At 51.5% G+C, this 13,731-nt stretch overlaps 1 protein-coding gene across 5 annotated transcripts in view; it reads left to right on the forward strand.

Annotated features, from left to right (window-relative positions):
- The window catches only part of UBAP2 (ubiquitin associated protein 2), a 1,803,012-nt gene that overhangs the window by 1,590,677 nt on the left and 198,604 nt on the right, over positions 1–13,731 (forward strand). For all 5 annotated transcript variants that reach the window (XM_078674719.1, XM_078674718.1, XM_078674717.1 and 2 more), the window contains exons 24-25: positions 5,209–5,308; positions 5,610–5,717. In XM_078674719.1, the coding sequence (XP_078530845.1) occupies positions 5,209–5,308; positions 5,610–5,717 (208 nt within the window). The remainder of the gene's footprint in view (positions 1–5,208; positions 5,309–5,609; positions 5,718–13,731) is intronic.

The following is a 13,731-nucleotide window of genomic DNA, read 5'->3' on the forward strand; positions in this document are numbered from 1 at the left end:
GGGGACCTGATTAGCAGAATCCCAGTCAGACTAGTCAGAAACAGCATAACACCAGGCAAAAAACTAGGGTAACTGTGAAAGCAGATCCTACTGTCCTACATCCATCCAAACCATCAGAAAGAGTTGCGGTACCCACTACCAATACAAGGTACTTCCATTTGGCCTCAAATTGGCACCAAGGATCTTAACCAAGTGCCTGGCACCTGTAGCAGCATCCTTGCCATCTCAAGGTAGTCCCATACCTCGACAACTGGCTGTTCAGAGCACCAGCAGCACAAAAGACCAGTTAAGCTGCAAACACCTGCCTTCAATTGATCAGGAATTTGGGAAGCACTGTCCTATCCTTCTTGGGAGCTGCCATAGATAGCATCCAATGTGAAGCCTTCCTATCACATGAAAGGCAGATACCATTGCAAAGACTGGCCAAGACCATATCATAAAAAGGTCAGTTTCTGTGCGAACATACAAGTCGCTCCTAGGGATATGCTCTTCAGTAGTAGATCTGGTGCCACTAGCCAGACTGAGAAAGAGTCTTCTTCAAGAGCTACAAAAGCAATGGCAGCAAACCTCAGGATCCTTGGAGGATGTAATACAGATCCCAACACGCATGGTAGATGCACTGCGATGGTGGTTTCACGCACCAAATATCGCAAAGGGCCTTACTTTCCTCCCGAATATCCCAGACTTCATACTGACAAAGGACGCCTCCATGGACGGCTGAGGAGGCCATCTGCAAGAGATTCAGGGCAAATGGTCCTTGCAGAAACATCAGCAGGCTAGAGCTCAAAGCTATTTTCCCATTTCTCCAGGCTTTCTTACCAAGGATAGCAGGCTCCTTCGTGCTGGTTCATATGGGCAATGCGACAATTATGTACTAAGTCAACAAGCAAGGGGGAACCAAATCCATCACGCTGTCTAAAGAAGCGCAGGAGCTATCGGATTGGACAACACAACATGGGAACTCACTCAAGGCTGAGCATGTCCGAGGTCTGCACAATACTCTGGCAGATGCGTTGAGCAGAAAGCAGTCTAGTTGTGATGAATGCAAGCTGGAGCAGTCCTAAGTCGAAAGGGTGTTTCAGATGTGGGAATACTAGCTTTGGACCTCTTTGCAACGAGAAAGTACGCCAAATGCCAGCAGATTCCTTCTACCAGGGTCCAGGGGGAAAGCCCTTTTAATGCGATGGTCCGGGATATATGCTTAAGCTTTCCCCCATCCTGTTATTCCCAGGGTACTGACCAAGATAAAGACGGAAGGCTGTCATCTGATCCTGATAGCACCACGATGGCCCAGGCAGTACTGGTTCCCAGAGCTTCTCTTGCTGTCAGAGTTGAGGCCCATATGCCTTCAACCATCTCCATCTCTTCTGACCAGAGAGAAGGGCCAAGTGTACCATCCAGACCTTAATCTCTTCATGTGCACGCATGGCTCCTGAGTTCCGAGAGTTCAGGGACTTGGATATCTTGCAAGAGTGCAGGAAATTATTGTGAAATCCAGAGCGGACAGCACTATCTGAAAGAAACACGTTAGTTAGATTCCTTACCTTAACATATCCCCTTGGCGTCAGACTAGATCCGGAAAGCTTTCGTCAGCAGTACCCCTGCGCGTCGGTAGCCGTTGTCTGCAGCTCTGCATCCGTCCTCGGCGTCGTGATCGCCGGGATGATGTCATCGGAGTACTTGGACGCCACCCTCACGCGCTGACGTCAGTTCTTTTTTCCGCGCCAGCAAGCGCAGATCCGGGAAGAGCTAGAACCCTTACTCACTTTTTGACTAACTTGTTGGTCTTTTTTAACTATCTTTTTCGAGTCGACTTCGACTCATGCTGCCGGTAGGGATGCCTGGTTTCAAGCCGTGTGACTCCTGTCACCGACGGATGTCGGTTACCGACCCCCACCGCCGTTGTCTCTACTGTCTAGGGGCCGACCACGACGACAAGTTGTGCCCAGACTGTCGGGCCTTGACCTCGAACGCTAGGCGGGAGCGGTCCCGTAAGCTTCTTGAGATCCGACAGTCGGCCCTGCGCCGCTCGAGGTCCCGGTCGAGAAGGAAGTCGAGGGTCCGGTCGCAGAGCTGAAGCCACCACCGCTCGTCGGGTTCCAAGTCCTCGCATTTAGGTAAGTCGAGGCATGGAAAGAAGTCGTCGAAGAGGCGACATCGCTCTTCTGACTCCCCTCGCGCGACTTGGCCGAGGGTTCAGGTGGCACCACCCACGCAACTCCCCCAGAGCCGCAGGCGTCTCATCCAGCTCCACACCCTCCAGTCTCTGGGTTCCATGCGACGCCGGGCGGGATTCGAGACTTGCTTGTGGCCATGAGGACTCTTTCTGCCCTCGACCGTCGGCGACTTCGGTCCCGGCACCACAGGACACCCCCCCCCCCCCCGGGATCCAGGCCTGGATCCCGGTCGACGCTAGTCGACCTCACGACTCCTCCGCTGGCGCCGACCCCTATAGTGCCACTCCTGGCACCGTCCTCTGACGACGACGCCCCCGGTTTCAGCCCCGTTCCGGCGCCGTCTCCGGTGTTGGTGAGTGAGCAATTCATCTATGACCCGGCTCCGTCATTTATGCCTGTTTATCAGGACACTGATGAAGGGGAGGACTGGGAGGCGTCTGAGGACCCTCTGGCACAACTGTGCCAGTTAAGTCGGGACTGGGCAGACGAGCTGCGGGAGGCCAGTGGTCTTGACACATCGCCTGACACTAGCTTCATCTCTCCTCCCTCCGTGCTACATAGGTGTGGTGTTGCGCAGGGCAACCAAGGCCTTTGCTCTTGAGCTCCCTGCTGCAGCCGTGAGGACTAATCTCCTCACCGAGGTGCTTCAACCCCCATTAAGCTTTTCGGAGCCTATGCTGCCGTTCAATGAGGCCCTCACGGACATTCTGATGGGCACTTGGTCCAAGTCCTCTACAGTGCCCCCTGTGGATCGGAACGTGGCCCGACGCTACCGCCCGGCTTCGGGTGACCCCCTGCTTTCTGTCCGTACACCCCACCCCTGAGAGTCTGGTGATCCAGGCCTCTACGTCCCAGACGGCATTTCCGACCGCTCCCACGGATCGGGAATCCAAAAGGCTTGATCAGTTTGGGAAGAAACTGTTCTCCTCGGTCTGCTCTGGCTTGCGGTCCATTAATACTGCATGCCTTTTGGGCCACTACACCCACTCCCTGTGGGATACGGTGGTGGAAGTGCTGCCTCAGTGTCCGGAGGAGGCCCAGACACGGCTCACCCAGGCTCTTTCTGAGGGGCGGGATGCAGCACGGTAATCCATCCGGTGTGGACTTGATACCACGGACTCGCTAGGCAGAGCGATTTCCACGACTGTGGCGATCCGTGCCACGCCTGGCTGAGGTCCGCCAGTTTTTCAGGGAATGTCCAGAACACGCTCGTGGACATGCCCTTCGATGGCCACCGCCTTTTTGGCGACAAAGCAGACAGTGCGCTTGAGCGTTTCAAGGACTCCAGGGCTACGGCCAAGTCCTTGAGCTTGTCAGGCCAGCGCCAGCAGACTTCTGCTTTTCGCCCCTTTTGTGGCTAAGGAAGGTGCACCCCCACATGTTCGTCCAGCCACAGGCCGTAGAACCAACCTCAACGCGGACCTGGTAACTGCCGTGGTGGTGAAGGGTTACAGAGGCCCGGTCGTCCACATACACTCTGGTCTCCGGTGGAGTTCCGGCTCCATATCAACATTCTGGAGCTGCGGGCGATCCGGCTTGCACTGAAGGCATTCCTTCCCTCTGTCATGGGAAGTGTAACGCAGGTGTTCACGGAGAACACCACCGCCATGTGGTACTGCAACAAACAGGGCGGGATGGGGTCGTGGACCCTTTGTCAGGAGGCTCTGTGCCTCTGGACTTGGCTGGAACACCAGGGCATCACCCTGGTGGTTCAACACCTGGTAGGTTCCTTGAACGCCAGGGCGGACGAACTTAGCCGCAGGTGCATGATGGATCACGAATGGCGTCTGAACTCAGACGTGGCGCAAGGTCTCTTTCAGCAGTGGGGAGAGCCTTGGTTAGATCTATTCGCCACCAAAGAGAACGCGCAAGATCATCAGTTCTGCGCGTTGGAATTTCCAAGGCGGCACTCGCTCTGCAACGCTTTTCGTCGCAAGTGGAGCTGCGGTCTGTTGTACGCCTTTCTACCTATACCACTTCTGCCCAAAGTGCTGAAGAAGATCAGGTGCGACCGGGCCCAAGTCATCCTTGTGGCTCCGGATTAGGCACGAAGGTACTGGTATCGCGAGCTACTGAGCATGTCAGTCGATCCCCCGATTCGTCTGCCTCTTCAGGAGGGCCTTCTGTGGCAGCAACAGGGGACTGTCCTCCACCCGAACCTGTCCAGTCTCCACCTACATCCTTGGAGATTGAGCGGCGTGAGTTGAGGCCATTTGACTTGCCTCCTGAAGTCTGTGATGTCATTCTGGCAGCCAGGCATCCCTCCACAAAAACGGGTAATTCGAAAGTAAGGAATCCGCACTTTGATAGTCTTTACCGGATAATCCCAGTCGTCTCCCGAGTAAAATGATACCTTATTTGTGTGGCTATCCAATGCAGAAACTGCTACAAATGTATTTTTTTTAAATGTAGCGCTTAGAATTCGCTGTGCTATACCCTTAATCCCTACCTTTTTGGTTCCTCCCGGTCATAGGCCCTTGGCCCACCCACACAGGTAAGGTATCACTTTACTCGGGAGATTAAGGGGATTGCTGGGTGGTAGGACATTTGTGCCGGCACGGTGACCCCACACAGAAATGAGTGGGAAAAGTGATTTTTTTTTCAGCTAAATTTGAGGTTTGCAGGTGCTGTGAGATGTTGTATACCGTCAGGACCCGTCAGAACAATATGCTGCAACAGTCTGCCCTGCAGCGATTCCTAACGGCATATAGGCTTCACTTCATCTCTGTATGCTGTGTAATACCAGGTCCTTCGCCACCACCTCTGGGACATTTGAACCCCCTTGCCTGACCTGTTCCCCCCTCTAGCAGTTAAGGGGCTCTCTGTGCGCTCTGAACTACCTGTGCTGATTATTGGTATCTAGTGCTGTCATTATAATGGGTATAATGCCTGAGGCGGAATGTATGTACTGTCTGTATTTGTTCTTCTTTGCAGAAGTTTAATAAACAAATTTAAATAAGCTTGGTGATCTTGCTAGTTGGGGATGTGCGATTAAAAAAAATTGATTATTCTTTATATGTTTATATCCAAGGTACCACCCACATCTGCCAAACAACATGGGGTAAATTTAAGTGCAGCTTCCACACCTTTTCAGCAGCCCAGTGCATATGGGCAGCATGGTTATGGGACAGGTGAGATTCTCCTTTCTTATCTCTGTTTATCCATTTTCTTGTCAGCGACCTGAGAATGCTAGAGACTGAGCGCCTAAATTGTTGTAAAACCCCAAAACGTAGGTTTTTTTTATTTTTTATAATGAAACTCAAGTTGTTTTTTGCAGATGCTTGCTTTGATGTTACCGATGGATTTGCTAGCAAACTGTCATTAGTTGCATGTACCAAAATGAACTGTCTTGGAGTGCTATATGTCCCCTTTCTTTGTAATTCACTGTTTGGAGTTAAATGGTTTTCTTTTTTCGTCCCTTTCCATTGACAGGGTATGATGACTTGACGCAGGTCAGTGCAGCAGGCGATTACAGCAAAGGAGTCTACAGTGGGTCATCTCAAGCACAAAACAAATCTGCCGGTACTGGACCTGGGAAAGGTAGTACATTAGGCAAATTGGGTGTAAATTCTTGACCTGGTTGCCATTGCTTCTCAGCATTTTGAGTACAACCCTTCCTTAAAGAAATTAGTACATAATTATGTGGCATATCCAGCAATCCATGTACTTCACAGGGGAAACTTTTTAAGTGTCTATCTCCCTTTCATTCTCAGGTTGGGGTAACCTTGTACCATTTTACAACTGTTTGCGCAGCTTCATGTGGTAATGGCCAGGGGAAATGCAGCTCATCTGCCTGAATTGTAGCCAGCTTCCCTGGTTTTCCTACAAGCCACGCTCTTCAGTTGCTTATTTTCTGCTGACTAGGGGTTTATGAGCTCAATTCACTCACCATTTGTTTTATTCTGCTCCATTCTGTTTTTTAAACACATTTTATTGAGCGGCTATTCTGCTCCCTTCACATTAGGTATCTGGAAGTAGTACTATTTTATTGTTGGCATTCGAAGACTTCATAGAGAGGCAAAATATGCATGGTTTGCTCTCTGATTTTTCACTTTCCCATATCCACCTGCCTATGCCTATTCCTATACCTCACTCTCCAGTTTAAAGTTATGTTGTGTTTTGATCAAAGAAGAATGTATTGTGATTATGTAATTCGGCGTTTGTTCTTCCATGTTTTTCTGTTTGCCTCGTTGCTTTGGCTGCCAGGGGATTCGTGCTCTCTGTATTTTTTAAACTGCCACAGAATTCCTCTGGGTTATATTCTAATATTGTGTCTGACTTACATGGAGCTACAGTGATTCAACCTGGTGTCCTGTGAATATGTAGAAATCACCAATTTTTGCCACAGTATGAGGACTCTGATACTGGGTGCCCTAACATTGGTCTTCAGTATTGGAAATTACTTCTCTCTCTCGCTGGCACTACCAACAGGTTATGATACCTTGTCAGTGGACTATCACCTTGCAGTACATGGCGTGAGAATGCTGCTGACTAGTTGGCAAACAGCTAAAGCTGAGGGAGAACAATTGTTTTCGGCAGTCCTCACTTGTAACAGTCCTTCCTGGCATTCATTTTTACTTCTGACTAGGTTTTGGTACTGTATAAAAGTTAAGGATTGAATAATTGGTTCTCTAATTGTCCTTGTGGCCATTTGTTTCCCTGAGGCAATTTGCTTCTTCGCAAAGTACATGTTATTTAGGAGCTCAATAATCGCATATCACTGTCCCATCTGTAGGTTAGTGTGAAAGGCCTGGCTTGGAACTGTGTTACAAGGTGCCAAGCCAGAATATTGCTTTGCTAGGGTTGCTCCCTGCTGAATAAATAAATCAAGAGCAATAAGGTAAGCCGGCTCAGCAGGTGTTTGTCATTCCCAACACAAATGTTAATTAATCAAAAGCATGTTGACTTTCGTACAGGTTAACTTCTTTGTTGATTAGTATAGCTTCAGTTGCTGCTAGTAGACATCTAGGGTGATTGGTGATTTTGTCTATGCAGGAAAAATGGTTAGGAAATTGTATGCATTATGATAAATACATGTTCTTATAGATTCCCTTCTTTATGACTATCCTCCAAGCATCAGACTGGATATTGATTCTGTAGGAAAGTAGGATCTTTTTTCATGGTTACACCTGCCTTTTTCTGGTGTCACTATATTTTTTTGACTAGTCTGATTGGGATTCTGGTAATCAGGACACTAGCCATCCTGCTTCCTCCATAAATATGACATAAGTACTTTGGTACCTCCAAAATTGGCTACCGGTGTACCCTTTCTAAATCCCTAGTATATGGTACTAAGGTGCCCAGGGCATAGGTACAAAAGGGTTCTCCCCCAGGCTGCAGCATGTAGTTTGCTATCCACGAGAGACCACTCAGACTGTGACTACAGGCCTGCCATTGCAGCCGGTGCAAGCAGGTACTGGCACCCTTTAAGACAGATACATGTTTTCTTATATCTGAGGTCGCTACACTTAAATCCTGAAAGTCACTCCTAGGGCAGGCTTTTCAATCCTGAAGGCAGAGTGCTGGGTTATAAGTGTATCTGAAAGAAACAGGTTAGTATTAGATTCCTTACCTTAGAATATCTACAGGCGTCAGCCGGATCCGGAAACTTTTGCGTAGCAGTACCCCTGCGCGTCGCTAGGCGTCGTCTGCGGCTCCGCGTTCGGCGTCGTTGGCGCCGGGATGACGTCGCCGGAGTACTTGGACGCCGCCCTCGTGCGCTGACGTCCGTTCTTTTTTCCGCGCCAGCAAGCGCCGATCCGGAAAAAGTGGTACCCTTTAGTCATTTTTTGACTAAACTTTTTCGATCCTTTTTGATCTGTTTTTCGAGACGAACGACTCCATCAGTGCCGGTTGGGATGCCCGGGTTCAAACCCTGTGCCGACTGCAACCGACTAATGTCGGTTACCGACCCCCATCGCCGGTGCCTGTATTGCTTAGGGGCCGACCGCGATGACACGTCGTGCCCCGACTGCCGGGCCTTGACGTCGAAAGCTAGGCGGGAGCGGGCCCGTAAGCGCCTCGAGCTCCGGCAGTCGGCCCCGTGCCGCTCAGAGGTCCCGGTCCAGGAGGACGTAGAGGGACCGGCCGGAGTCATCACAGCTCGGCAAGTCGCCACCACGCGTCGGGCTCCAAGTCCTCAGGTAAGAGGCACAAGAAGTTGAAGAAGCGACACCGCTCTTCTGACCCCCCCCCCCCCGACGCGGCCGGGGGATCAGGCGACACCGCCTACGTGGCTCCGCCGGAGCCGTCGGAGGGGATCGATGCCTTCCTCACGGCCATGAGGTCGCTCACTCCTCCGTCGGGTTCCGCGGCGCCTTCGGGCCCCACGGTCCCGACTAAGAGCCCAAGCGGGCCGGGTGCTCCGGCTCCGGCCCCGGCGCCTTCGGGTGCTTCGGCCCCGGCGCCGTCTGCGACTTCGGTCCCGATGCTGCAGGGCCCCGCCAGATCCGGGTTGCCGCTGGTCGACTTAACGACGCCATCTCCGGACGACGTCGTCCCTGATCCTCCCCTCAATCCGTTCCCGGCGCCAGAACGACATCGATCAACGTCGCATTCGACGCCGAGAGAAGTGCCTTACTTCTATGATCCGGCCCCATCATTTGAACCTTAGTACCAGGAGATGAAGGACGAGGCGGATTGGGAGGGGTCTGAGGACCCTCTGGCACGGGAGTGCCAGTCTTTTCAGGACTGGGCAGGTGAACTAGGGGATGCCAGTGGTTTGGACACTTCGCCCAACACTGGATTTGTCTCCCCTCCTACCGTGGCTACGGAGGAGGGGGCTGCCTACAGTGTGATGTTGACGAGGGCAGCCAAGGCCTTGTCTCTTGAGCTCCCCGTTGCGGCCGTGAGGACTAACCTCCTCACTGAGGTCCTCAAACTGCAGGCAAGCTCTTCGGAGCCTCTACTGCCGTTTAATGAGGCCTTAACTGATGTTCTGTTGGGCACTTGGTCCAGGCCCGCTACAGGTGCCCCTGTAGATAGGAACGTGGCCAGACGCCACCGTCCGGCCCCGGGCGACCCTTGTTTCCTGTCCACCCATCCCACCCCGAGAGCCTGGTTATCCAGGCCTCCAATTCCCAGACCGCATTCCCGACAGCTACCCCCTGATCGAGAATCCAAAAGGTATGAATAATATGGTAAAAAGATAAGTTAAGGACAAAAAGGAAGGTGCACTAAGTAAATCAAGCAGGTCTTCGTCCTTGGGAAATTCTTCTTTATTTATCAATTTCTTTTGAAAAAAACAACAGCGGCACACAGCCAACGCGTTTCGTTCCCTTGTGCCTAGGAAGTTCGTCAGGGCAGAAAGAAATGTAATATTCAGGGCTTTCCAAGTCCGCCCAGGCGCAGTGTGAATCCGTAGTGCGGTTATAAGTAAATTTCAAAAGAGGAATCACGATCCTAATGCCAAGGTAAGTATAGACGGTAGGAGAAATTTCAATCAAATAGCGACTCCCCACATGTAGCTGGATCAGTACTGGATTCTTAGTGTGACAAGGGTCACAATAAAAGTAAAAAATTAGTAGGTCAGGAATTCCTCTGGAGGCCTTCAATCAGATCTTCCTTGATACGAAGTAGATTGAAAAAACGACGAACTGGTGTCTCCCTCGATGTAGGTATGGTAAAAAGATGTTCTCCTCACTTAGTTTGGGGTTGCGGTCGGTCAACACCGCTTGCCTTTTGGGCCGGTATACCCACTCTGTGGGACACGGTCGCAGGACGTGCTGGCACAATGCCTGGAGGAGGCCCGGGTTAAACTCACCCAAGCCCTTGCGGAGGGGCGGAATGCGGCACGGTATTCTATTCGATGTGGGCTGGATACCACGGACTCGTTAGGCAGGGCGATTGCAACGGCGGTGGCGGTTCGCCGGCTCGCCTGGCTGAGATCTGCCAATTTTTCGGCCGATGTCCAGAACACCCTTATGGACATGCCATTTGATGGCAGTCGCCTCTTTGGTGACAAGGCAGACCGTGCACTTGAGCGCTTTAATGACTCCAGGGCTACGACCAAGTCCTTGGGCCTTTCGGCCCCGCGCCAGCAATCTGCTGCCTTTCGCTGCTTTTGTGGCCAAGGAACGGGCACCCCCACACGTCCTGCCAGCCACGGACCGCAGACTAACATCCAGCGCGGTGGAGGATGTGATAACCGCCTTGTCGGTGCCAGGGGACAACGGCGAGGCCAGTCCACATCCACCCCCACAGCAACCGCCTCAAAGCCCTCCTACTCTGAGCTTTCAGGCCCATTTAACGCCAGTGGGGGGCAGGGTTGGCCATCACTTGCTCCACTAACGCGACATCACATCGGACAGGTGGGTGCTGCAAATCGTCCGAAGGGGCTACTCCCTCCCCTTCGAGGCGACCCCTCCAGCCATGCCACCGCAATACCACCGCGTGTCGGGGGAACACTTGCAACTTCTACAAGAGGAAGTTACGGCCCTCTTGGCCAAGGGGGCCATCAAGCGCGTTCCTGGGCCAGAAGTAGGGTGTGGTTGTTACTCCCAGTACTTTCTGGTTCCGAAGAAGGGCAAAGGGGGCCTACGCCCTATCTTGGACCTGCGGAACATCAACGGCTTCCTCCGGAAGGAAAAGTTCAAGATGCTGACTCTGGCTCAAGTCTTAGCTGCCATAGACCCGGGTGTAGGAGAGTGGGGTCTGCAATCCTATGGTCACCCCAGATTTTTGCTTTTTGCTTCACTGGTTTACGACTTTCCCTGGCTGTGGGCCTGCTAATCAGACCCACAGCCTAGCTGTTCTCTCTCTAAATTGACAACCATGTACTTTAGGTGCATTTACCAATTGGTACTGGGCCACCTTATCAGTCCCTGTACAGTGTACCTTAGGTATCCAGGGCATAGGTGTACCCAGGGCCTACCAGGTGCTGAAGCATGTATTATGCCACCCCTGGCTGGCCATCTAAAACTGACACAACTGGCTGCAAGACAGCTGGGGCAAGGTGGTGTAATCACCCTTTGCTATAGATATAGTATACCTATATCTAACCCTAAAATGGACACATATATTCCTATCAGTCACTCGTATGGCAGGCCTTATCAATCCTGAAGGCAGAGTGCTTGGAATTATGTGAGATGGTGCTCTGGCATGAGCTGAGCCCGTCTGCAGCTTGCGGAACCAAGTCCTAATAGCTGTTCCATGATAACGCTATACCATATACTCTTAAGTGCATTATCAACCTCGCAGTTAAATGCTAACTCTGGTATAACATTATCAAAACATGTCGAGTAAGGTGTCATACGAATTGTAATACTACCCCCTCGCCAAGCATTCCACCCTTCTAGAGGGGCACGACATGTATGTAACTGTGAACCCCGGTTAAAGTTAACTCGAGCCTTGGCATCACAAAATGGATGCTGCCACCACAGACACAAGTCTGACCTCCTGCTGCTGGGAGTCCTTCCAGCGAGGGAGGCTTGGACAAAGGGTTTCCTGCCTTGGGAGGTGCTAGCACCACCCCAGACAGGATTTTGTGTATTGGGTAGGACAGGCCTGAAAGGAATGAGACATGCCTGGGGCACACAAGGTGTCCTATGCATACACCGGTTCAAACCAGTTGCTGGGGCATCCCTGCCCCAGCTCTGGCGCGAAACCGGACAAAGGATAGGGGGTGTAGCCACCCCCCTTCCTGGTCCCACCCAGGGGAGGGACCTAGTCAGTAGTGCAGCCCCCTTTAGGAGAATTAAGGTAGGAGCTGGTCCCATTCCAAATTAGATTATCCTGAACAACTTTACAAGAAGAATTTGAATTTGAATTTTAAAATATTTATAAAGCGCACGTCGTTCACTGTGCAGTTTCTTGGCGCTAGAAGAATCCTGGGCTGGGGAGGACTCAGGGAGCTATAGGCTAAATGCTTGTTGGAACAGGAAAGTCTTGAGGGCTCTACGGAACTCAATGTAGGAAGGAGAGAATCTGACCAGGGTCGGGAGAGAGTTCCAGAAGGTGGGCGCAAGAACCGATAATTTCTGGCCTCCCGATCTTTTTTTCTTGAAGCAGGGGATAACTAGTAGAGATTTGGAGGAAGAACGTAGCGCTCTAGCGGGGCAGTAATTGGTGATGGTAGAGTTAACAAGCATTTACAATGCAACGGTCTCGGCATTGCAAAAGTTAGAGCTATTAGCATTGTAAATGAACGCGAGTTTAAGGTCTTGACATTGTAAATGACAAGGTCTTTTATTTATGTTTTAAAAACAAAAACATAAATAAAAGTCATTGTCATTTACAATGCCAATAGCTCAGTCGCGTAATGTGTATGGCTAACTACAGTAGCCTCCTGACGAGTGCCCTTTCACTTAATGTTTTACAAATGAAAGCCCTGGCACTTTTTTTTTACAAATTAAGCACAGGTGGTGTCCGTGCATGGGAGTGGTGGTGTCCGTGTGTGCGTGGCAGTGGTGGTGTCCGTGTGTGCATGGCAGTGGTGGTGTCTGTGTGTGCATGGCAGTGGTGGTGTCCGTGTGTGCATGGCAGTGGTGGTGTCCGTGTGTGTATGGCAGTGGTGGTGTCTGTGTGTGCATGGCAGTGGTGGTGTCCGTGTGTGTACGGCAGTGGTGGTGTTCGTGTGTGCACGGCAGTGGTGGTGTCCGTGTGTGCACGGCAGTGGTGGTGTCCGTGTGTGCACGGCAGTGGTGGTGTCTGTGTGTGCATGGCAGTGGTGGTGTCTGTGTGTGCATGGCAGTGGTGGTGTCCGTGTGTGCATGGCAGTGGTGGTGTCCGTGTGTGCATGGCAGTGGTGGTGTCCGTGTGTGCATGGGAGTGGTGGTGTCTGTGTGAGATTCTTGTGCTGCCTTGTTTAAGCATAAAAAAACCAAAGGTGATGATGGACGGAGCGTTGACAATTCAAACACTCACCCCCAGTCAACTGATCTGGGTTTAATCCATCACCGTTCTTTAGCTCACTCCGCCACCCCAGTTCAGACATGGCTATATGCAAATCAGTCTGACCCTGTGCCTTCTGGGAACAGTCCAGCCCGAACTGCCAAATCATGTCTTCCCTGGACCGGAATCAAGCTTCCCAGGACCGGTTTCTGGCATTACAGCCGTCTTCAGCCGGGCTTGCTTGACTCCAGTGGCAAAGTGAGCAAGGGACTCACGTCTGAGCATACCCTGCCAACTTAGGGCGAACAAAGAAAAAACAAAGGTGATGATGGACGGAGCGTTGACAATTCAAACACTCACCCCCAGTCAACTGATCTGGGTTTAATCCATCACCGTTCTTTATCTCACTCCGCCACCCCAGTTCAGACATGGCTATATGCAAATCAGTCTGACCCTGTGCCTTCTGGGAACAGTCCAGCCCGAACTGCCAAGCCATGTCTTCCCTGGACCGGAATCTAGCTTCCCAGGACCGGTTTCTGGCATTACAGCCGGGCTTGCTTGACTCCAGTGGCAAAGTGAGCAAGGGACTCACGTCTGAGCATACCCTGCCAACTTAGGGCGAACAAAGAAAAACCAAAGGTGATGATGGACGGAGCGTTGACAATTCAAACACTCACCCCCAGTCAACTGATCTGGGTTTAATCCATCACCGTTCTTTAGCTCA

This window comes from Lissotriton helveticus, chromosome 2_1, assembly GCF_964261635.1.
Source record: "Lissotriton helveticus chromosome 2_1, aLisHel1.1, whole genome shotgun sequence".
Taxonomy (NCBI): domain Eukaryota; kingdom Metazoa; phylum Chordata; class Amphibia; order Caudata; family Salamandridae; genus Lissotriton; species Lissotriton helveticus.